This window comes from Oncorhynchus mykiss, chromosome 21 (assembly GCF_013265735.2).
Source record: "Oncorhynchus mykiss isolate Arlee chromosome 21, USDA_OmykA_1.1, whole genome shotgun sequence".
Taxonomy (NCBI): domain Eukaryota; kingdom Metazoa; phylum Chordata; class Actinopteri; order Salmoniformes; family Salmonidae; genus Oncorhynchus; species Oncorhynchus mykiss.
Window position 1 is genome coordinate 24,275,420 of NC_048585.1, and position 22,137 is coordinate 24,297,556.

Genomic DNA, 22,137 nt, shown 5'->3' on the forward strand with positions numbered 1-22,137 from the left:
CCAGGCGAAAAACACTGACCAACCCAAAACACAGGGTAACACGGCCCGGAGCACAACAACACCTCCAACTCAAAACGTGAACACAAAATAATCCCGCACAAACAAGAGCGGGCTTCACAAGCTTAAATAGGCGAGCAAATCAAGAAACCACAAATAGGAACAGGTGCAACTAATAAGACTAAACTAACAGAAAAGGAAAAGGGATCGGTGGCGGCTAGTAGGACGGTGACGACGACCGCCGAGCACCGCCCGAACAGGCAGGGGAGCCAACTTCGGCGGGAGTCGTGACAGACTGAGAGATCAAACCAGGCGGTAACCCCTCTGTTCATCAGTACACTGAGGGCACTGCTTCACGGGGCTGATGTCACATGACGCCTGCTCATTGCTACATAAATGGGTCAAAATCCTGGTAAAGCTGTCCAGTTTTGATATCCAATACATCCTAACCTCAGTTTGAATCAGTTACCAATTCAGATACCTGTAATGCATTGCCGAATCCTTGCGGTTGATATTCATCTCTTGGTTTTGCAAGGGTGAAGTTATATACTATTGGACTTTTTGTCACTTAAAACAAATCTTGATTGGGAACTCACCTTTGGTCAAATTTTAATTGCCGTCTACAGAGTAGGAGAATTACATGTCTCATTCATTAGGGTCAGAACATCACAATGCTCTATGTAGCTATAATGCCATGTTTATAACATGCTTATGGATGGGTAATGTATGGTATAATGTACATTTTTACTAAACACTGTAACAGGCCAGACCTGTCTGATGCCTTTCGAGGTCAAGAAGAAGGTGAGTTGACTTCCTGATTGGTTTACTGTGTCATTGTTATGATCCCCCCCTGGGAAAATAACACCAAACCAGAGATTATAGTAGATTGTAGGGTGGATCCTTTAATTTCAGACCAGGCTGGATTAGGCTGCTAGCGGCTATTACCTGTGTGGGCACTGATACTAATGTTATTATAATGATTATGAGAGACTAATGGAGGACTTCAAAGCCGTCAACACTGCTGGAATAAACACAGTGACAACAGTGGAGGGTGAGAAATTGGGAAATTGGCAGCAGTCAGACGATTTGGCGAGTAATGAACATGGCTTAAAAACACAATTCATAACAGAGAGGGGGGAGAGAGAATTTCAAAATATGGAAAATTGTCTGACTGACTTAACAAACAAAATGTATGTAATTCTTCAGGGGTGCTCTGTTTCAGACCTATATTCCCTACATTTACTTTCCCCACTCTATAGTTTATATTAACCCAAGCTGAAGCTCAAGGGGGCTCTCCTAAACTAGGAAAGACACTCAACCTTTGGCAACACATTTGGTCAGTTTTCTCTGAAATGATGGTTGCATAACTTCGTAACTCTCCTCTGTGTTTTGTGTGGATCAGGTATGTATGTACATTATGACTATGCAGCCTAATTAATAAAACATGTCACAACCAGGATAGAGCGCAGGTGTTCATGCTTGCTAAGCTCGGGAGACAATACAGACTCACCCACTTTCCCAACGGACACTGAGTGGAATATGACTCGTGTGAGTCCGTTTTAGGATAAACATGTGACTGACACATCTACAACGCCGTAGTAAGGTTACTAAACACAAATGACAACATCCTCATTGTATACAGGAAGAAAATGTCCTAAACAAATTAGCTGCACGTGATCTTTATAGCCCTGGTGGCATCAATCTGTATGATAGCCACTGTAACCACTCATTATCATAGGTCACATGGTACTCTTTGTGAGGTCATATTTCCTTATAGTTCTGGAAAATGTAGAATAAATACATGTTTGTGGCATAATCAGGAAGCAATCTAACGTATCAATAGCACATTGGGCAGTACTTAGAATGTGTAGCCATGGGTGTGTCTGTCCAAAATTCAGAGGAATTTGAAAGAGAACTATCTATACCTATCCCTCAGGCTCACTTGGTGTTGAAGGCAAAGATAAGAGAGAAGGGAAAGGGAGGGGGTGAAAAATACATGATAGAAGTCTGAGAAAATAATTTTGAGAATATGCCACCATTTGTTTGCATGACATATAGTATGGGAAATTGTTAATAAAACAACATTTGGATCAATGGTTGGTTAAGGATTAGTATGGATCTTTCTTAAAAATCTATCTTAAATATTCATATCTATAACTAAGTTCTTGGAAGGTCTTTGACCAGTCAAGAACCATCATAATTTTGGCATTTCAGTTGGCATTTGCCACCAAAACCAACAACATCGTTGTAAATGGCACACTTCAACATGCACACATCCATGTCATTTAGTGAATGAGGAATAAGTTGTCCGACCAAACCACGGAGCCTACCAGGTACACCGGTTCAGAATGAGTCCCGCCCACTCAGTATTTATACGCACAATGTCGTCTCGCTCAACTTCAGAAGTTGAATCTGAGAATTTCATCTTGACCAACACTTGTTAGATCCGTGGGAAAGTACTTAGACCTACGAGAATATTTCTGAAAATCCTCATATACGTAAGATATTACTAACATTCATAAAATGTACTATTTTATATGAGTTATTATAGCTATAATTTGAAATGCAATATAATTGTTGTGTAAAATATGAAAAAATGGGTCTAGCTGGATATATATATAAAAAAGTTTTCTTTAGTGCTTGAGGTTTCTTTATGCATAGCTTTCAATTGGCCACACATAGAGTGGTTCGTACACTTTGTACGCATGATTAGGCTACTGAATAGTGAGTGAATAATGCACTTGCAGGTGTCCTACAGGCACTCTTGAATATTTGTTGCAAAATAACTGTATTTCGTGCATATTTCGATAATATAACCTAATCAATATCCTGATCAAATTAGACAATTGTATTTACTTTTCTTTCCTTTTTTTATTATCTGTTTATCACAGGATCATTTGACTGTCTCACGCATTGTGGCCTGGATATCAGTACTAGCTTAAATACCAAAACATTTAGGAATTTTTCTTCCCCGGGAGTTGAACATCGTCCAGGTGGTTTGGGAACACCCTCCTTCCCAAGGGGTGTGTGTGAGAACTCGTCCCGAGATGCGTTCACTTCTGCCGGTTACTGTGTATTGCATCAGCCTACTCTCCCTCCAGCAGCTCCTGGCTCTCCCGGTCGCAGACCGTCTGGAGAGAAGCAGGTAGGAAGAAAGACATTACATTACCTTCCTATATTGAACGTGCGTTCCAGTTCCTTCTCTTTCACTTTCTACGAGTGATCCTTTCTGGAAGTGATGATTATTGAACAGAAATTTTCTTCTGGAGGGCTTATTGGATATATAAAAGCTGATGCTATTTCGATAGGAAATCTGGAGGTCTAATTCAAATATAGGCCACATGTAGTCTTATTTTATTCCACGATTCGGAAAATACAGTGATGGATGAGATGCAGTATTATGAAATTGATAATTCTTGAATGTCCAATGACTCTGCCGGTGTTTGGTGAATTGACGTGCACCTTTTTTTAGCCTACTGTTTTTTTTTTAAATTAAATCACACTGTCAAACCACAAACCGATGAACCACTTAATATATAATGTCGAGGTTAATGGCATAAAGTACGCTGAAGTGTTTGTTTCGGGGAGATAACGGATAGAGAGTAGTCCTGGCGGGCAAGGTCAGAGCAAGACAAACGTGATACAGGGAACATGCGCTCCCGCTCAGATAACCAGGGGACTCTGTAGTTATGATATGACAATGTGGTAAAGTTTGAGGGGAATCCGTGTTTTTAGAATGGATTGAGAGTTCATCCATGCGCGCCTTGCGCAGTCTCTGGTTTGCACTGCTCTCTCCATTGGGCTAGGTCTGTTATGGGATTTAAACACTTGTGTTGACTTAAAGTTCATGATAGTGTAGGCTAACGAGTGCTATCTTATCCATGACCACTATGTTGAAAAATGGGCACCTTGACGAAATTACGCATTTATTCCATCTGCATAATAAAGCGTACTCTTCAGAATGTGTGTTCTTATATGATGCAACTGAATTTAGTCCAAAAACTCACATTAACTAATGGGACAGAGGACAATACGACCGTCATTGCATCATATTTTTCCACACTGCGCTACAAACACAAACTGAAGCGCAGGTTAGGCGCGTCATTACACACTGTTAGTATTTGATTGATATATTACCCATGTAGATACATGTTACATCAAATCTGGCCGTTGTCATGAAATACTTTAATACAGTTCTTTATAGGTCCCTAAACGAAAGTGCTAGCTACTTGTGTCAGCGTTCAAAGTCAAGGTTTATTGCGCCAAACCATCTACTTTATCTTATTCACGTGTGACTATATTTTGGAATGCAACAGATATATATATATATATATGGTTGTGTGTTTGTCTTACCAATTAGATTTGGTTTAAGTAGTTTGAGGTCACATGAGGTCATATTCCTAACACAGCAGTATATATGACCTCATGTGGGATATGACCTCATGTGGGACATATGATAGCAGAGGTGGAAAAAACAGTCCTCCTCATGTTGGCATTTAGCTGAACTCCTGCCACGTTTTAGCCATTGGCTACTGTACTGTAATACTGTAATGAGTGGCACTTGTATTTTCCCACTCTGCTATTCTTCTATGTGTGACGTGGTAGTAAAATCCCAAGATCACAGGGAATTGGTCAATAATACCCATTTCCTGTTTCATTGGGTGGGCAGAAGGGCCTGTTCAAAGTGAAGGAGAAGTGCACTAGTGAAGACTCCAGTCTCTGGTGTGTTTTAGTGCAGTGAGAACTAGAGCAGAGGGTAGAGTCAGTGTCTGCATGCCCTCTTCTGGTGGGAGACTGACAGGAACCTGGACTCTATCAATGAGAGAAACCAATTATAACACATGATTACCTTCACCAAGAGCTATGCCTTTACATAGAAATCTGGGATGTTCAAAGCTAAAAGTGGAACATTTTCACCTGATAGTCATTTTTTGGGGCAAGTGAAGTAAGGCACTTGGTTGTATCTAGAATGTTCCTCTAATGTGGGTTAGCACTGTAGGACACACTGACCGGTTCCAAAAAATGTCCATGAGTTGTGTTGTTGGCCTGGTAACTCAGACATGATCAACCAAGGGATCTGGAGAGGATCATTTGTTGAGACTTATTCATATTAGGTCAGTGACACCACTGTTATCTTGCTTTATACAGTGCCTTCGGAAAGTATTCAGACCCCTTGACTTTTTCCACATTTTGTTAGGTTACCACCTTATTCTAAAATGTATTAAATTGTTTTTTCCCCTCATCAATCTACACACAATACCCCCTTGCAAATTCATTTAAAAAAATGGAAATATCACATTTACATAAGTATTCAGACCCTTTCAACTTTGTTGAAGCACCTTTGGCAGTGATTACAGCCTCAAGTCTTCTTGGGTATGACACTACAAGCTTGGCACACCTGTATTTTGGGAGTTTCTCCCATTTTTCTTTGCAGATCCTCTCAAGCTCTGTCAGGTTGGACGGGAAGCATTGCTGCACAGCTATTTTCAGGTCTCTCCTGAGGTTCAAATCCGGGCTCTGCCTAGGCCACTCAAGGACATTAGAGACTTGTCCCGAAGCCACTCCTGCATTGTCTTTTAAATTTTTTAAAAACCTTTATTTAACTAGGCAAGTCAGTTACAAACAAATTCTTATTTTCAATGATGGCCTAGGAACAGTGGGTTAAATGCCCTGTTCAGGGGCAGAACGACAGATTTTTACCTTGTCAGCTCAGGGATTCGATCTTTCAACCTTTCGGTTACTAGTCCAACCTTTCGGTAATTAGTCCAACGTTCTAACCACTAGGCTACCTGCTGACCCTTGGCTGTCTCCTTAGGGTCGTTGTCCTGTTGCAAGGTGAATCTTTGCCCCAGTCTGAGATCCTGAGTCCTCTGGAGCAGGTTTTCATCAAGGATCTCTCTGTACTTTGCTCCGTTCATTTTTGACTCTATCCTGACTTGTCTCCTTGTCCCTGCCGCTGAAAAACATCCCCACAGCATGATGCTGCCATCACCATGCTTCACCGTAGGGATGGTGCCAGGTTTCCTGCAGACGTGACACTTGCCATTGAGGCCAAAGAGTTCAATCTTGGTTACATCAGACCAGAAAATATTGTTTCTCATGGTCTGAGAGTCTTTAATGTGCCTTTTGGCAAACTCCAAGCGGGCTGTCATGTGCCTTTTTACTGAGGAGTGGCTTCTGTCTGGCCACTCTACCATAAAGGCCTTATTGGTGGAGTGCTGCAGAGATGGTTGTCCTTCTGAAAGGTTCTCCCATCTCCATAGAAGAAGTCTAGAGCTCTGTCAGAGTGACCATCAGGTTCTTGGTCACCTCCCTGACCAAGGCCCTTCTCCCCCAATTTCTCAGTTTGGCCAGGTGGCCAGCTCTAGAAAGAGCCTTCAATGCTGTAGACATTTTTTGGTACACTTCCCCAGATCTGTGCCTCGACACATCCTGTCTCGGAGTTCTACGGACAATTCCTTCTACCTCATGGCTTGGTTTTTGCTCTGACATGCACTGTCAACTGTGAGACCTTATATAGAAAGGTGTGTGCCTTTCGAAATCATGTCCAATCAATTTAATTTATCACAGGTGGACTCCAATCAAGAAACATCTCAAGGATGATCAATGGAAACAGGATGCACCTGAGCACAATTTCGTGTCTCATAGAAAAGGGTCTGAATACTCCTGTAAATACGTTTTATATATTTATATATATATTTGCAAAAATGTCTTAAACCCTTTTTTCACTTTGTCATTATGGGGTGTTGTGTGTAGATTGCTGAGGATTATTATTTTTTAAGTCCATTTAGAATAAGGCTGTAACGTAACAAAATGTGGAAAAAGTCAAGGGGTCTAAATACTTTCCGAAGGCACTGTATCTGCACTCAGACATTGTAGGGGAATCAACATTCAACAGAAAAGTGTCACGTTTTTTTTTTTTTTTGCTGACGTGCATTCATGAATGGACTGGCAAGTCTTTATGGCCCATAATTGAGGTTATTGACTTATGAGGATGTGGAAAAAGAGGGTTGTTTTTACCCTGCATGGACTAGATTGGCAGGGCTGAGATGGATGTGCCAGACAACAGTCTCATTATAAGGTGACCCTATTCTGACAAGAGGGCCCCAACGCTGGAGGTTCGGACTTAGCTCAACAACCTCTGTCTACAGGTGTGTGTGCGCGTGTGTGTCTGTGTGCCTGTGTGTCTGCGCATTGGACAAACACCTGCTGCTGAAATCAAATCGAAGCAAAGGGAAACATGACTCAAACACCTCTCTGTTTATGTCAGTCTGAGCTCCCAGCAGGGTTGGGCTATTTCTGCTTCCCAATAGTTGTTAAGACTTCAATCTCTCAGAACTAACTTTCCATTTAAAACAGCAGGGACAGAATTTGTGGGTAATGGTGGATGTGGTTGTGGTTGCATCAGTGCTCTCTATCAGTGTGTTTGAGTGAACACAGCAGCTTTTCAAAAACAAACAGTTCAATAAGAGGGAGTCTGTTTGTCTTGTCCAAGCTGTGGCTGTGTGAGGGGTTATCGTTCCTAGAAATCCCCTCGGGATGTTCCCTTGGTGATGGAAAGGCGATTCATAATGTCCTCTCTCTTTTTCCTCACTCTCTCTCCAATTCTGTTTTCTCTCTTCTCTCTCCCTCTTTCATTCTGGTTTCTCCCTCTGCTTTCTTCCCTCCTTTTATCTATTTATTTACTCAGTAAATGTCCCACTTTTTCTTCCCTCCATACCAAACGCTCTGTCCTTCCCATCACACATGATGATCCCATCACAGGCTGATAACAATAACACAGGCCTCATTGCTCCTCCTCTCTTTCCCCTTTTCAGACTGAGGTGTGATGGGTGTGTTTGGTCATTGTTTCTCTGTACCGATAAAGCGCTTTATGTCCTGATCATGGCCATTCACAATACAAAGTATACCCTTCATTGTGCATATAGTAACAGCTTGAGAGAAAATAGTTGAAGGCCAGAGCCAAACCAATATGGCTTAATTATGGCTTTAGAGACGAAGCAGTTTTACGTTGTGGATTCCAGCTCTGGGGTGCAAGGCGCCCCAGAGAGAGGCATGTTACTGGAGCTGATGTGCTGTTATGTGCTTGTTGTCATGACGACCCACTACTTCCACACAGTCTGGGACAGAGGTCAATGATATGACATGTCAGACATCCCGGACAGGATGAACACAGTTTGTGTATTGAGCGTGTGTGTTAGTGTAAAGCATATTCTCTTTAGAAAGAGGGGCTGTGTATGTGTCGACTACTGGTCTGTCTGTGTGTATTTGAGGCTGTGTGTATTTGAGGTTGTGTGTATTTGAGACTGTCTGTATTTGAGTCTGTGTGTATTGTGGGTGTGAATTTGCTCAGGATGGACAGAAAAAAAACAATGTTTTTCCCGTCTGTCCATCCTCGTCCTAAATCATTAACTCCCTCTGTCACCCCATATGGGGCAAGTGTCAGGGCCAAGCCCCCTGCATGTAATTCAGACGTCAACACCCATCCATTGTCCCAACACAATATTTACCCCAGAATCAGGCACATTGCATCATCATCCACCACCCAGAGGACATACTGTTGTCTTCTGAGTAATATATCAGATGCTCTTTGCATCCATTAGATGGTGATAGATTGTATAACTCTATATACATTAACTTTATATAGATTTATAGATATGCTTATACAATATCAAAGACATAACATGAACATTACCTTGACTAATATGGCTCATAAATACTTAAACTTTACTCCAGTTATCTTTTATGTACTTAAATACACTTTGCGTGCCTCACAGTCTGATATAACCCCAGCTGGCCCTGTAGATTGCTCTGTGAGAGGCAGTAAGTATGACTCTGTGGTTAGACCTCTGCTCTGAGGAAGCATGGCTGCTCTGATGTGGGCCACACTGTAAACAGAGGTCGATGTATGGAGATGTAATGTATCTACCACATAAACACTACCATGACCCTCCCTCCCTCTCTCTCTCTCTCTCTCTTTCTCCTTCTCTCTCTGTGCTCCGTGGGGGTCATTATGACCAGGCCTAAAGAAGAGGGGGGACCAGTCTCCCACCAGGCAGCTCAGAATTCCACAGTGGATTAGTGGCTAAGACCTAAATTCCACCGTCCACATCTATAAAGAAAATGCTTCCACTCTGCACTGATATCCTGACCATGGCAAAATGCTTGTGTGTGTGTGTGTGTGTGTGTGTGTGTGTATGTATGGATTAAGGTTGTCACGATACCAGTCTTGAGATACTACGATACCAGATTTTCCATGGCAATGAAGAAAACATGAATTAGACAAAACTCTATGGTACAATAAAAACCTACTTTACGTGAAATTTTGAGTGCTATAGATTGCAAAATTAACTAATGTGACTTGCCACGATACTTCTGACAATCGCAGTACTGGAATCGTGACAATCCTTGTACAGTATATCTGTCTGTCTCTGTGTATACTGTCAGTGTTAAAGAAATAACACAGGATAAAGGCTGAAGAAGGAACACAGATGGAGCTCTGAGGTCTGAGGAGAGAAGGACTAAACTCTTGTTGGTGGTTGAGGAAAATGTAGGTGTTATTCTAGCTAAGTACAGTCATTTGTAGTGTGGCTGGATACCTACAGTACCGATGGAGATCAGGCCTCAATCAGGAGTCAGCACTGCAGCTGTGAGTGGCCGCCTCAGTACAATTGGAACCACTGTGTGGTTTGAAGTCCGTCTCCCAATTCCCAAACCACTACACACTTAAGTCCACACTTAAGTGGATATGTGGCAGTCGTTCTTTCAAGCCATGGACTTTAGCAACTGTGTACACTTTCACCCAATGCAGTGCATGATGAGGAAAGTGCTAAATCACGCCTCAGCACGTACTTATCGTCAACACAAGAGGTTATAAAACCACCAATGCATGGAGAACAAGCGTCGGCAATGGTTCATTCACAAATAAATCGCCTTTTGCTTATTTCTGTCTCCACAATCTGTCCTCAGTTAGCTGCATGGGGCCTGGCGAGGATTATGCATGAATGTGCCACATTTACTGTTGATTAAGGCACCCCATGGTAGGCCCAGCCCCCTGGGTATAAGCATGTATGAAGGGTCTGGTGCTGGCCAAGGCTTACCCTTCTCTGAGGGGGCCTTACTGGGGCAGAGGAGGGCATCAGGCTGGGGCTGGTGGGACATCGGCGATTCCACGCCAGCGGAACATATTTCTGGTATCTCATATTGTTTTGGCAATTCTCACATTGAAACTTCATTGGGGAAAAGATGTTTGAACTGCTTTTTACATTTGTACCACAAGCAATGTTTGAGAAAATCATGATGAAAGTAGCCATTTTAGGCCCTTTTTAGACCTAAACATACCTCCTGTAAGACCCTATGATCTGTGAACTGTACATGGAAAAGATAACATCTCGGCGTCATTATACTCCTTATAGTGTGCTCTAAAATATGGAGTACACTACCGGTCAAAAGTTTTAGAACACCTACTCATTCAAGGGTTTTTCTTTATTTTTTAAAACTTAGTGCTCAGCATATGTGGGAACTCCTTCAAGACTATTGGAATAGCATTCCAGGTGAAGCTGGTTGGAGAATGCCAAGAGTGTGCAAAGCTGTCATCAAGGCAAAGGGTGGCTATTTGAAGAATCTCAAATCTCAAATATATTTTGATTTGTTTTACACTTTTTTGGTTACTACATGTTTCACGCGTTACTTCATAGTTTTGATGTCTTCACTATTATTCTACAATATAGAAAATAGTACAAATAAAGAAAAACCTTGAATGAGTAGGTGTTCTAAAACTTTTTCCCAGTAGTGTATGTCTAGATTCTGAAATAAAAAAATTATCACATTCATTTATTCAACATTCAAATATTAATATCTCAAATTGACCTTTTTTGATATAGTTTATTTTATGATTTTTTTGGGAGCAATATATATAAGTATATAACATTTCCAGTGTGGGCTTTCTGCTAATTCTGAAGTTATGATCAATTTTTTGAGCACCACTAACACAGTGAATGGGAAAATGGATTCAAAGGGAACTCCCTCTGCTGGTGATTTGCTGAATGTGCAATCCTACATGAGGCTGTGATTGGTTAATGACCTATCATGTCCATTTATATGTATACAATTGGTCATATCATTAAAGGTACCAGAGAACCCACTCTGGAAATGTTACGTATTTGAAGAGAATGCCTAAAAAGGATAGTTTTGAGATTAATATTAATATTTTTAATGTTGAATAAATTCATTTTTAAAATGTGTATTTCAGAGAGAACACTATAAGGCCTATAATGACAGATGTTGTACAGTTCACAGATCATAGGGTCTTATAGGAGGCATGTATACTAAAAAGGGTATAAAATGGCTAATTTCATCATGATTTTCAAAAAAATGGCTTGTGATAGAAAAAAAAAATTGTGTTAAACATCCTGCCCCCCAATCAAGTTTCTATGTGAGAATTGTCAGAACAACCTGAGAAACCTAATTGCTCCTGTAAGTCGCTCTGGATATGACCAAATGACTCAAATGTAAATACCAAAAATATTTCCCACTCCCGCTGGTGTGGAATCACCCTATTGTGGTGGTTCCACTGGTGGGTCTCAGTTGTGATTCCAGACCTAAACCTCAGTCTGAACTGTGGGAGTAATACGAAAGAACAACACCACACTGCAGCACAAAGGAGTTGGGATCAGCTTACCCTTTTATCGAACCCTCAAAACCCCCTCCCTCCGCCCATTCCAGGGTAGCCTAGTGGTTAGAGCATTGGACTAGTAACCGGAAGGTTGCAAGTTCAAATACCCGAGCTGACAAGGTACAAATCTGTCGTTCTGCCCCTGACCAGGCACTGTTCCTAGGCTGTCATTGAAAATAAGAATTTGTTCTTAACTGACTTGCCTAGTTAAATAAAGGTAAAATAAATAAATAAAGTTCCCCAGGCTGAGTGAGTTTTAGCTTAATGCACTCCAATGAAAATGTGACTTTTACAGAACAAGTAGGTGGATTTGTTACAATATATTTTTAAAAATAATCGTCCACAGATCAGATGGTGCTGAAAACGAGTGTTGAGTGAGTGAATGTTTCCAAGAATGTGAAGCTCTTGATATCTTTGATCGTCTCCCAATCACAAAGACCTCCATTACTGTCAATTTGCAGGATTACTTTCTCAATAGCCAAATTAGACGGGCTGTCAGATCAGATGTGATCCAGTGAGAGAGTTCCCACATTGGGCCGGCCTACAGTACATGGTGCTGCTGCCTTCTGGCTGTGGGCTAGAACACGGTGGCCAAAAGGCTTATTGTGGGATCAGAACAACATCCCAACGAAACTGGAGAGGAGCATGTGTTCTGGGCACACTGACTCACAGTCACACCTCCGGTCCAAAGTCTTTGGCCAAAACGCTCCCTTCAGATCCATCCGATCCCTTCAGCACAGATACATACAAATGGGTCCTGGTTGGCCCAAGGGACAAAACAGACAAGTTCAAACTTGCTTGTGAAGCCATTATATAAAAGCTATATAAAAGTCTAAGGGCATCAGTGTCAGGTGGAAGTAAGGCGGTCCGGTCAGATGGTGTAACAGAGAGGAGAGGAGGACAAAAGGACATGCCACAAACTCCCTAGGTGGGAGGTGAACCCCACAGAAACCCAAACACGGTTAACCTCCTTTAAACAGCAGACTCATTCTTTCTTCTTTTTTTCTCCTTCTCCGCCTCTGTCCAGTTACTAATTCTCCAAGAAAATTGTTTTTTAACGACATCACAGGGTCTTTATGGCTGTCTGCCAGCCCAGAATAGCCTGACTAGCGAAGCAGCCATTGTCTGCTGCGTTGGGTCGGGCTCGGGGCGACATGGTGTGTTATGGGAGATTCCAGCGCTGAGTGAGCCACAAAGTCCACTACTGCTCTACCAGGGGTGGAAATAGGCATTAGAAACACACACACACACACACACCACACACCACACACACACACACACACACACACACACACACACACAAACACACAAACTACTTGGTCAATGGGGTGGATTGGGACTGACACAATGTCTTAGGGCAGCAGGAAGACTAGCGGTTAGAGTGTTGAGCCACTAACCGAAAGGTCGGTGTTTCAAATACCTGAGCTGACAAGGTGGAAAATCTGTTGATGTGCCCTTGCGCAAGGCACTTAATCCTAATTTGCTCCAGGGGCACTGTACTACTATGGCTGACCCTGTAAAACAACACATTTGACTACACCTATCCGGTGTACAATAAAATCTATCAATTTTTCTATGGATGTGAAGCTTGGTACAGCACACCCACTGATCACAGACATCAATTCAACACCTATTCCATGTTGGTTGAACGTCATTTCAAACAACATTGATTCAACCAGTGTGTGCTCAGTGGGCATTGTTTGGTACTGGCAGTCTACACACCCCATCAGTCCTGTTTTTGTCCAGGGACTCCCAAAGGAAGCTGTTCTGGAGCTGTGTTACCTTTGTTTTGTTTATTCACCATCTCTTCTTTCCGAACGGATTAAGTTTCCTCCTTCCTCCTGTGTGAGAAACACATTTTCCACCATGGATTCCAAACACAGAAGAAGAATGAGCCTGTACAGAATATTGTATTTCAGCCATTTTGTGTACAGAAAGGTCAAGTTTACTGTAATGAATATAGACTATCCAAATCTCTATAACAACCACATTGCAGTATTTATGCGGTATACTGTATGAATGTAGCTTCTTCCGCGCAGTCAAATACAATTTGTGCCTGTCTGGCAGCATGGTGTTTGGCACAGAAGGCGTGTGTGACTGGGAAATGCCATGGCCACAGGACAGAGCTGAATGACTAGGTGCTCCTGGAAATAGTGCTCCCTCGACATTACCACAGTGGTTACCAGTGACACCCACCATCACCAGGCACCAGGGCCCTGCCCCGTATGGGCAAACAGGCTGGATGGCAGGGAGACACAGGTGATTCAGTGTTTTCTTTGTGTTGGAACTCTGTGTACATGTCAAATATGATACCTTGAAACTTTCACTGACTGACCAGTCATGGTGCTGTTGCTGGAATAGCACTATGTTTTTGTTTGTGAAGTAGCTAGATTGGCTAGTTATGTTAGGCTTCAAGCCCGCAACACAAAACTCAGTTTGAGGTTAAATTGGTTGAACAAACCCATAAATGCTCAGTCATGCAGAATTTTGACCACGAACAACATGTTTGGCAAGAGCCTGGCCAAGGCACTGAACACATTAACTAAGAGACCGCCTTGAGGAGGCAGAGAAGGGTTTGGAACCCTGTTCATTAATATAGCCACTTCTCGCTGTGTCTGTACAGAGATTGGTTGGTTACCATTGGCATAGTGGCATTCTACAGTAGGCCTACCCTGTTATTTCTCACAATCCAGTCAGCATTTTACACGGAGAGCGCTGCTCTTTTTATAATTACGCTGTATGCCAACTATCATTACTGCTTCTCCTAAAGAGCAGTTGGAAGCCGGTCAGAACCTGATGCTGTGGAAATGTTTCTGTGTCTCTTTAAAACGGAAAAAGGATACAAAAGGGACGTTTTCTCTTCCTTGTTCTAACTTTATTATGGGAGGACATTTAGCACACAAAAGTCATACTTACTACTTAAAATAATTTAGGCTTAATATACCTACACCCACTGGCGCCATTTTGAGAATGAAATTCCCTGACTCACTGTGGCCAGTGCTTCGTCAATATGACATCCGCCAGGTGCACAAGCCTCTACCTATTTATGGCATCTGTAACAAACTAAGACACAGAGACACAAATTCAAGCCCTCTGAGCAAACACACCCACAACAGTTCAGAGAATAGCATCCCCAGTGCCAAGTTTGAGTTGAGCAGCTAGTGTCATCATCAAGAAGAGAACAGATGGCAGGGCCTCCTCCTCCTCAGTGCTAAAGCCAGAGTCAATCTGAGATGTGTTTGCTAAACAGGCTGTTCCTGAAACTTAGTGATGCCTCCGTCCTGTGGACCCTTGAGGGAATAGTCAGTAAATCTCCAGAGCCACTCTGTCTGTTTGCTTTAGCTAAAGTGAACATGAAGTCTCAATAGTTGTGACGTCCAGTATGTTGAAATTACCATAATAAATGGACTGCAGCCAGGTCCCCATGCTGTTTTGTTCCTGTGCTGAAAGGCCATTAGTCTTCTAAAATGCATTAAGGCAGGATGGTGACACATCAACCCTCACCATGCCCATTCCATATGTGTAACATTTACTGTCAGTGTGTGTCGACATAAAATGCTGTTGGAAGTGTGCTTCACATTAGTCTGAGAATAACTAAAATGACTTCTCTGATTCAATTGTCAGCATTGAACCAGAGTGGAAAGATACAGACATCAATCTTAACGACGTCTTATTTGTTTTCTGTCTTCCTAGGTTGGAGCTGCTTAAGAAGCTTCATGCGCTGAGAGAGAAGGAGATCTTCACTCCAGAAACTGGCATCGAACTCGCCAGCCCAACAGACTCCAGCCCTTCATCAGACCTCCAGTCCTCCATCAGATCTCCAAAATGGCTGCATGGCTACCTCCGCAGAGACACACCACCCACTGTCATGAACACAGCCCATCTTGAAGCTCTGGTACGGGCGAGGCGTGAGGAGGGCGTGGAGCCACAACGGATGGGGTCAAGAGGTCGTCGCCATGCCCACTCAGGGTCACGCGGGGGTCACCACCACCCCCAGCTGATGAGAGTGGGGTGCGCCCTGGGAACCTGCCAGGTTCAGAACCTCAGCCACCGGCTCTATCAGCTGATTGGCCAGAGCGGACGGGAAGACTCCTCCCCCATTAACCCCCGGAGTCCGCATAGTTACGGATGAGCGACTGACAGATACTTCTCCCTCTCTTCCCTGAAAACATAAACACCCCAGCAAACTTCAATATATAGACATTTATCTCTATTTTACGAATCACAGATAGCCTTTGCATTAGTATTAGATGTAGTCCACACCTTTTTTAGATCCTGAAATTACAATTTATGTACTTTTTGAATGACATTTGCCTTACTCCTCTGTACACCTCAAAAACGCATCATGCTGTTTAAGAAGAAGGAATCTGACATGAATGAAAGCCTCATAGCCGACGCTTCCCACCACCAACCACCCCTGGGAACGAATACCTGTCACCCAGAAATCCTCTGAACATTTGGGTCTCGTCAAAGTCTTTGTGTTTCTCCCGGCCTCCTGACTAGTCAAAGAGCTGCAAGGGGCTCAGTTTGACTTCCTAATCCTGTTAATGTAAGAATAAATGCTCCCGTCCACCTGTCTTTCTACTTAACACAAGCCAACGCAACTGGACGTGTCTGTATAATGCCTGATGACCTCCACAGCAGCAGTTAGCTCTGGCCCCATTGATCAAACACTTAAGCCTCTCATGTGGATTTCTACCAGGGCTAGGATCAGATCCCTGTCAGAGGGAATATATTCCCGAAGACCCGTCAAAACGACCCGATGAACCCTTTTACCCCACCCTAAACCCTGCCCCCTTAGATCTGCCAGAACAATTTGAGGGACCATGTTTGACCTATCTGGGGTAATCCTCTATTTTACAGACCACCAGCAACCATTTGTGGACATACACAGACACTGACCTCACAGACAGACACTGACCTTACAGACAAGAACCTACTGTAAGTCCTTTCTCATTTGCAGCCAATGATGTTCCCGACAGAAGCAGTCTGTGGTTCTGTGAAGTATATGTTTCAACAGACCACAGCCTTGACAGCCGCATTCAGGCATAATAGTCAAGTTCAGCAGTGGCTGGATGGAGATCTGCTTCTGGACTTGTCTAGTAGAGACTGTTTATAGAAAGAGAAAGAAGAGGGTAAACATTTCAATGACTCAGTTCCTATACAAGATGGAGATTTTCAATGTTTTTATTATGAATCATTGCGGATCTATTTTAGCAGTGATATCTATTGGTTGGCTCTTGAACACAGTGAACAGTCCTGCTGCCATTATCCCAGGGTCTGAGTGGGAAATATGATCCCCTTCACGTGATTCTTAAGTTCTCCCACTAAGTCTCGACTTTATGTTTACGGCAATTTAACCAATCAGACCTAATCTCTTTAGTTGTACCGCCACGGTACACATAGTCTGCTGTATTTATAAACAAAAGAAACCTTGACCGTGCCTTGCCCAGGGGACCGTATAACTAAAGCATCACAAGTTGCCAACCCAAACCCAAAATCTGCTATTAATAGTACTGACCAGGAATATTTCGAGGCTTACTTTGTCATTATCAATAATAATCCGGTCAGTTATGAATACTGAGATCCTAAAAACGCTAGTAGTTTAGTGTGTATACACCAATACATTACGTTGTATGCTTGTAGTATGTCGAATGAGTCTAAATTAGCACAGTCAACAGCAAAGTGCTCTACTGTTACATTGTGGCTTTGTAATGACAGACCACGGATAGCAAAAGTAAGGGAGGCAGAGTGCCACATTTTAAATCTGAACACGAAATATCATTAAAAAAAAGATATGCCCTGAGATTCCCATTTCCCCTTGTTATAACTGTCTCTGAAATGGTGGGCCGGATGCCCTCACTAGAAATAACCAAAAACAATCTCAACTCAGCATGCATGCAAAAAACTAGCCTAACCTTCAAAAGGTGCAGAGTCTGTCGACCTGAAAAAACAAGCCACAACGTCTCCGTGACAACTTTAATACCCATAATAATCATGCAGCCTGGCTCTTTGCAACACATTCAAATGTTTCATATCCTCAATGTCAGAGGATTAGAATAGTTTAAATCATCCTCAACGTTCAGACTATTAGATTTCCAATAACTGATCCAAACTTGCTGATGTTGCTGTTATAAACCAGGTCAGCCATTAGTCACACATTCATGTATTTATGACTATAACTATGTAAATATTAGGTTAACGTGACATAATTATACAGTCACAGGAGTTCCCAAAATTAGCTTAGAGTCTTTTAGGGTCCAGGTTTTTACTGTTTTGTTTTGACCACAGCGTTGCCTCAATGAAGTCATTCTAGAACTATTTAAGTTAGTTGGGCAAGTGGTTTAAATTCACCAAATATCTGACAATACTTGACAGTCATTTTGTTTTTTTGTGTGATCTACATCATACTATAGTGTGGTCTTATATTCCTCCATCCATATCCCCCTTTCATTTTGTTTGACTTATTTTTGTCTTTTTGGACTGAATCGTCTTAATCAAAACTGGGGCTTTATTTTATTTTAGAGTTAGCTCATTTAATCGTGGAGTGATTCTCTGTCTCACTCGCTCTCTCACCATCTCTCCCTCTACCACTCTCTCAGCTTCTATCTCAGATTATGACCTGCGCCAGGTCGCAGGTCATAATCAGTGGTTCATTGGTTCTTTAAGTCTAATCTGTTCAAAGGCGTTGTGAAACACACATGCCATTGTCTCTGCTGTAATGGAGCTAATAAATGTCTCGTGACAGACCATTAAAAGGCTTTTCAAATGCTAAAAACCTTGGTGAATCTCTCGACTTCTTAACCACCACAGTCACAGGTGTGTGTTTGTGTCTGAACGGCCACATATAGGATCAGGAACCAATCTCGTGTTTGTTGGATTATTGTTGAAGCCATGTTGTTTTTGCTGTACTTTTTCTCTGTGTTGTAATTACACGTCAGTGTTGTGTCACTGGCGGGTCCGTAGCCTTTCCTAGAAGCATAGCTGAGTGTTTTGTCTGGGTAAACTGCGTACCACCAGATTATTTACGACCTTTGACCACTAATACCTCCCCTTGTGTGTTAAGACAAACACTCTCCATCAGTCTTACATCAAAAGTAACGCTGCCATCGCCTGCCATTGTTAACTTAACCTATGTTGTAAAGAGATGCAGGAGATTGTGTTGTGTGTTCACGTCTGTATGTGAGTGTGTATGTGACTGTATGTGAGTGTGTATGTGACTGTATGTGAGTGTGTATGTGACTATATGTGAGTGTGTATGTGTAGGTACTTATAGTATAGTCGTCCTAGCCAGGGATCTGACACATCACAATCCCAGTCTGTTTTTCCTCATTCAATGTTTAATTATACTTAAGGTCAGAAGCCTCTTTTAGGGTCACAGCAAACTGAGCAAAGCACTTTAATGTTGTTAGTTCCTCACAACTTGAATTTCAAACATTGCAAGTCTATTTTTAATGACAGATGAGAGTTATTGTATATGTTGCATTTGATAAAGATCTGTATGAGTATGAGTGGAGTGAAGATGATATCATGCGCACTTGTGCATATTATATATTATTAGCGGTACTATGTAAGAAAAGTAATATATTTAAGTTATCTTTGTATGTTTATATATGTACGTCACCAAAGACACTATTTATCTCGTATTTCCCATGCTCCTAAAAGGTGACCTTTTGTTAGGAAAGAAAAATAAATCCTAAATGTTAATGTCAGACAATGTCTTTCATTCTCTGTAAAAAAATAAAGAACTACATTGTAGTGAGATAAAGTCTAGTGTGTGCCTCTAATTTGTGAAAGTGTGTGTGTGCGTGCATGTTTGTGTGCGCGCGTGTGTGTGTATGCATGTTTACCTTCACGTGTGTGTGAGTACAGTATGAGAAACTCTTCACAACAGTTATTGTTAACAACATCGATGCCATTGTCAAAACGAAAAATAATGAAGTTATAATCAGAATTAAATCTACTCTCCACATGACAGTTGCCAGCAGTCTTCGATATTACTACATTTTAAAATAAATATAACTAGAGGTATCAAGATCATACATATTACTCAATATTTCCTTAAAGGAAGAGAAATATGTGGGAAAAAAACACCCCTTCCTCGAATCTGGTAAACCTGGGCAAAGGTGACATCATAGTGGAAAAATAGATGGGTGAAAGTTCTCTTGACCATGATGCATCAGCATTGATCCAATGTCCTTCACTCTACTACTCCTAACAGCTAGTTAATCATTATTCGTCCCAATGAATGGAGCAAAATTCATACTCGACATCACATGATTTAGATTCATGTAATATCCGAAAGGTTGTGCCTAACAGGGAGAGTTAATGAGTAACTAGAAGGCACATGCAATCAGCCACATTCCTGGGCTGTCTGCCCACCTAAAAGGCAGCTGGTTGGTGGGCAAGGGGGGTGGGGGGAAAGGGGACTAGTCCTACCACTGAACTAGAGAAATCCAAACCTCTACAGAGTGCAGGACACCCGACCATGCCCACAGTCTATTCAGAGTATGTGTGACATCCGAGGAGTAGTTTCAGTATGTTACAGCCGTCTTTCCTGATATGAGTTCCCAAGTCAGCTAAAACTGTGTCACACACATCAAGAGTCCCCGGACACGTGGAGATCAAGTCACAGGACTTGTGGAATCTTAACTTGGGAGACAGTGTGTGTCTGTTAAAACCCCCAAGGGTGTTGCATCATACACAAGTGCCTAAATGGTGACAGAGATCTATTAGCCCTGTATCAGACATATCAAGTCTGCAGCACCCCAGTTCAGTCCAGTACATTGTTCTGATAAATCCAATTTGTCTTTCTGGGTTTCTGGGTCTTGTGCGAACATTTCTGGGGGCCTCGTTGTGTATTCAACTGACTGTTCAGTGTCATTGACTGATACAGTGCAGTACAGCAATCTATCCACTAAGACCATGTTTGTAAAACTTCTAGTGACAGAATGTAGCTGCAAACATCTCTAACCTACACTGTAAAAATAGAAAATCTCAAAACACCATGATTATGTAATGAAACCATGACAAGTAGTGCCCCTAACCTGAGATCTGGTGTTTGGAGGGTGTTTGAATGTAAACCCAATGTAAGTGTTTTAATATACAGAATGTGTTTAAAAACAAAAAATCAAGGACTCTGAAACACCCAAAGTGGTTCTTCAACCTGAATATTGGTGTTCTTAAGAGAGTGTTGTGAAAACACTTTTTGGGGTTTCAGTGCATTTAAAAGGCAGCATCAAAACACAAAAAATGTGTTTCTCAGATAATGAATGTCAGGTATGAAGGTAAGACCCAGATGCAGACAATGTCGAATTCACAATGGTATAATAATCCAACAGGGGCAGGCAATAGACAGTTCAAGGCAGGCAGGGGTAGGTAAACCGGAGGTGGGGCAACGGTACCGGATGGCAGGCAGATTCAGGGTAGGCAGAGATCAATAATCCAGAGGTGGGACAAAAGGTACAGGTCGGCAGGCAGGCTCAAGGTCAGGGGAAGGCAGAGTGGTCAGGCAGGCTCAGGGGCAGGCAGAGTGGTCAGACAGGCTCAGGGTCAGGGGAAGGCAGAGAGGTCAGACAGGCGGGCTCAGAGTTAGGACAGGCAAGGATCAAAACCAGGAGGGCGAGAAAAAGAGACTGGGAAAAGCAGGAGCTGAGACACAAAAACACTGGTTGACTTGACAAAGAAGATGAACTGGCAGCAGACAAACAGAGAACACAGGTATAAATAAACAGGGGATGATGGGGAAGATGGGTCGACACCTAGTGAGGGGTGGAGACAATCACAAAGACAGGTGAAACAAATCAGGGTGTGACAGTGCCCCCCCCCCCCCCCCCCGTCTCTAAGTCCTAGTTGGCTCTCTCCGACTGGCCGTTGGACTGGGGGTGGAATCCGGAGGACAGGCTTTCTGACAACCCAATGAGCGTGTTGCACCATAAGCTGGGCCGTCTCCTTGGCTGAGGGTAGTTTGGGGAGAGGAATGAAGTGGGTGGCTTTGGAAAACCGGTCGACCACAGTCAGGATGGCAGTGTTGCCCTCAGACAAGGGGAGACCCGTGACGAAATCCAGGGATATATGGGACCAGGAACGGTGAGGGACAGGCAGTAGTTGGAGAAGACCAGCTGGAGCTTGCCGAGGAGTCTTGTTCTGTGTGCAGACCGTGCAGGCGGCAACAAACACGGCATCATCCGGAACCATAGTAGGCCACCAAAAGTGTTGTTGCACGAAGGCCAGGGTCCGGCGAGAGCCCCGGTGACAGGCAAGCCTGGAGGAATGGGCCCACTCCAGGACCTGAGAGGACAGCGTCAGGCACAAATATCCGGTTATCTGAGCTCCCCCCGGGTTCGGCTGGGACCGCTGCGCCTCAAGGGACCTGTTTCCCTATACCCCAGCTGAGTGCCGTTGCCAGGCACGAGGTGAAAGGATGGTCTCGGCCTCTGGGGAGGTAACCGTGTGGTTATAGCGGC

At 42.9% G+C, this 22,137-nt stretch overlaps 1 protein-coding gene across 1 annotated transcript; it reads left to right on the top strand.

The window, feature by feature from the left end:
* The first annotated feature begins 2,377 nt into the window (after window positions 1–2,377).
* On the top strand, window positions 2,378–19,439 carry adm2a (adrenomedullin 2a). The gene is made up of 3 exons (XM_021577262.2): window positions 2,378–2,495; window positions 2,889–3,142; window positions 15,365–19,439. The coding sequence occupies exons 2-3, from the start codon at window positions 3,045–3,047 to the stop codon at window positions 15,801–15,803; spliced, it is 537 nt and encodes a 178-aa protein (XP_021432937.2). The 5' UTR covers window positions 2,378–2,495; window positions 2,889–3,044; the 3' UTR covers window positions 15,804–19,439.
* Window positions 19,440–22,137: the final 2,698 nt, after the last annotated feature.

Bases quoted from the DNA above. Each gene is read 5' to 3' on its own strand.
- adm2a (XM_021577262.2), top strand. From the start codon at position 3,045: ATGCGTTCACTTCTGCCGGTTACTGTGTATTGCATCAGCCTACTCTCC. The intron at 3,143-15,364 runs GTAGGAAGAAAG...CTGTCTTCCTAG, and splicing joins GACCGTCTGGAGAGAAGCAG to GTTGGAGCTGCTTAAGAAGC.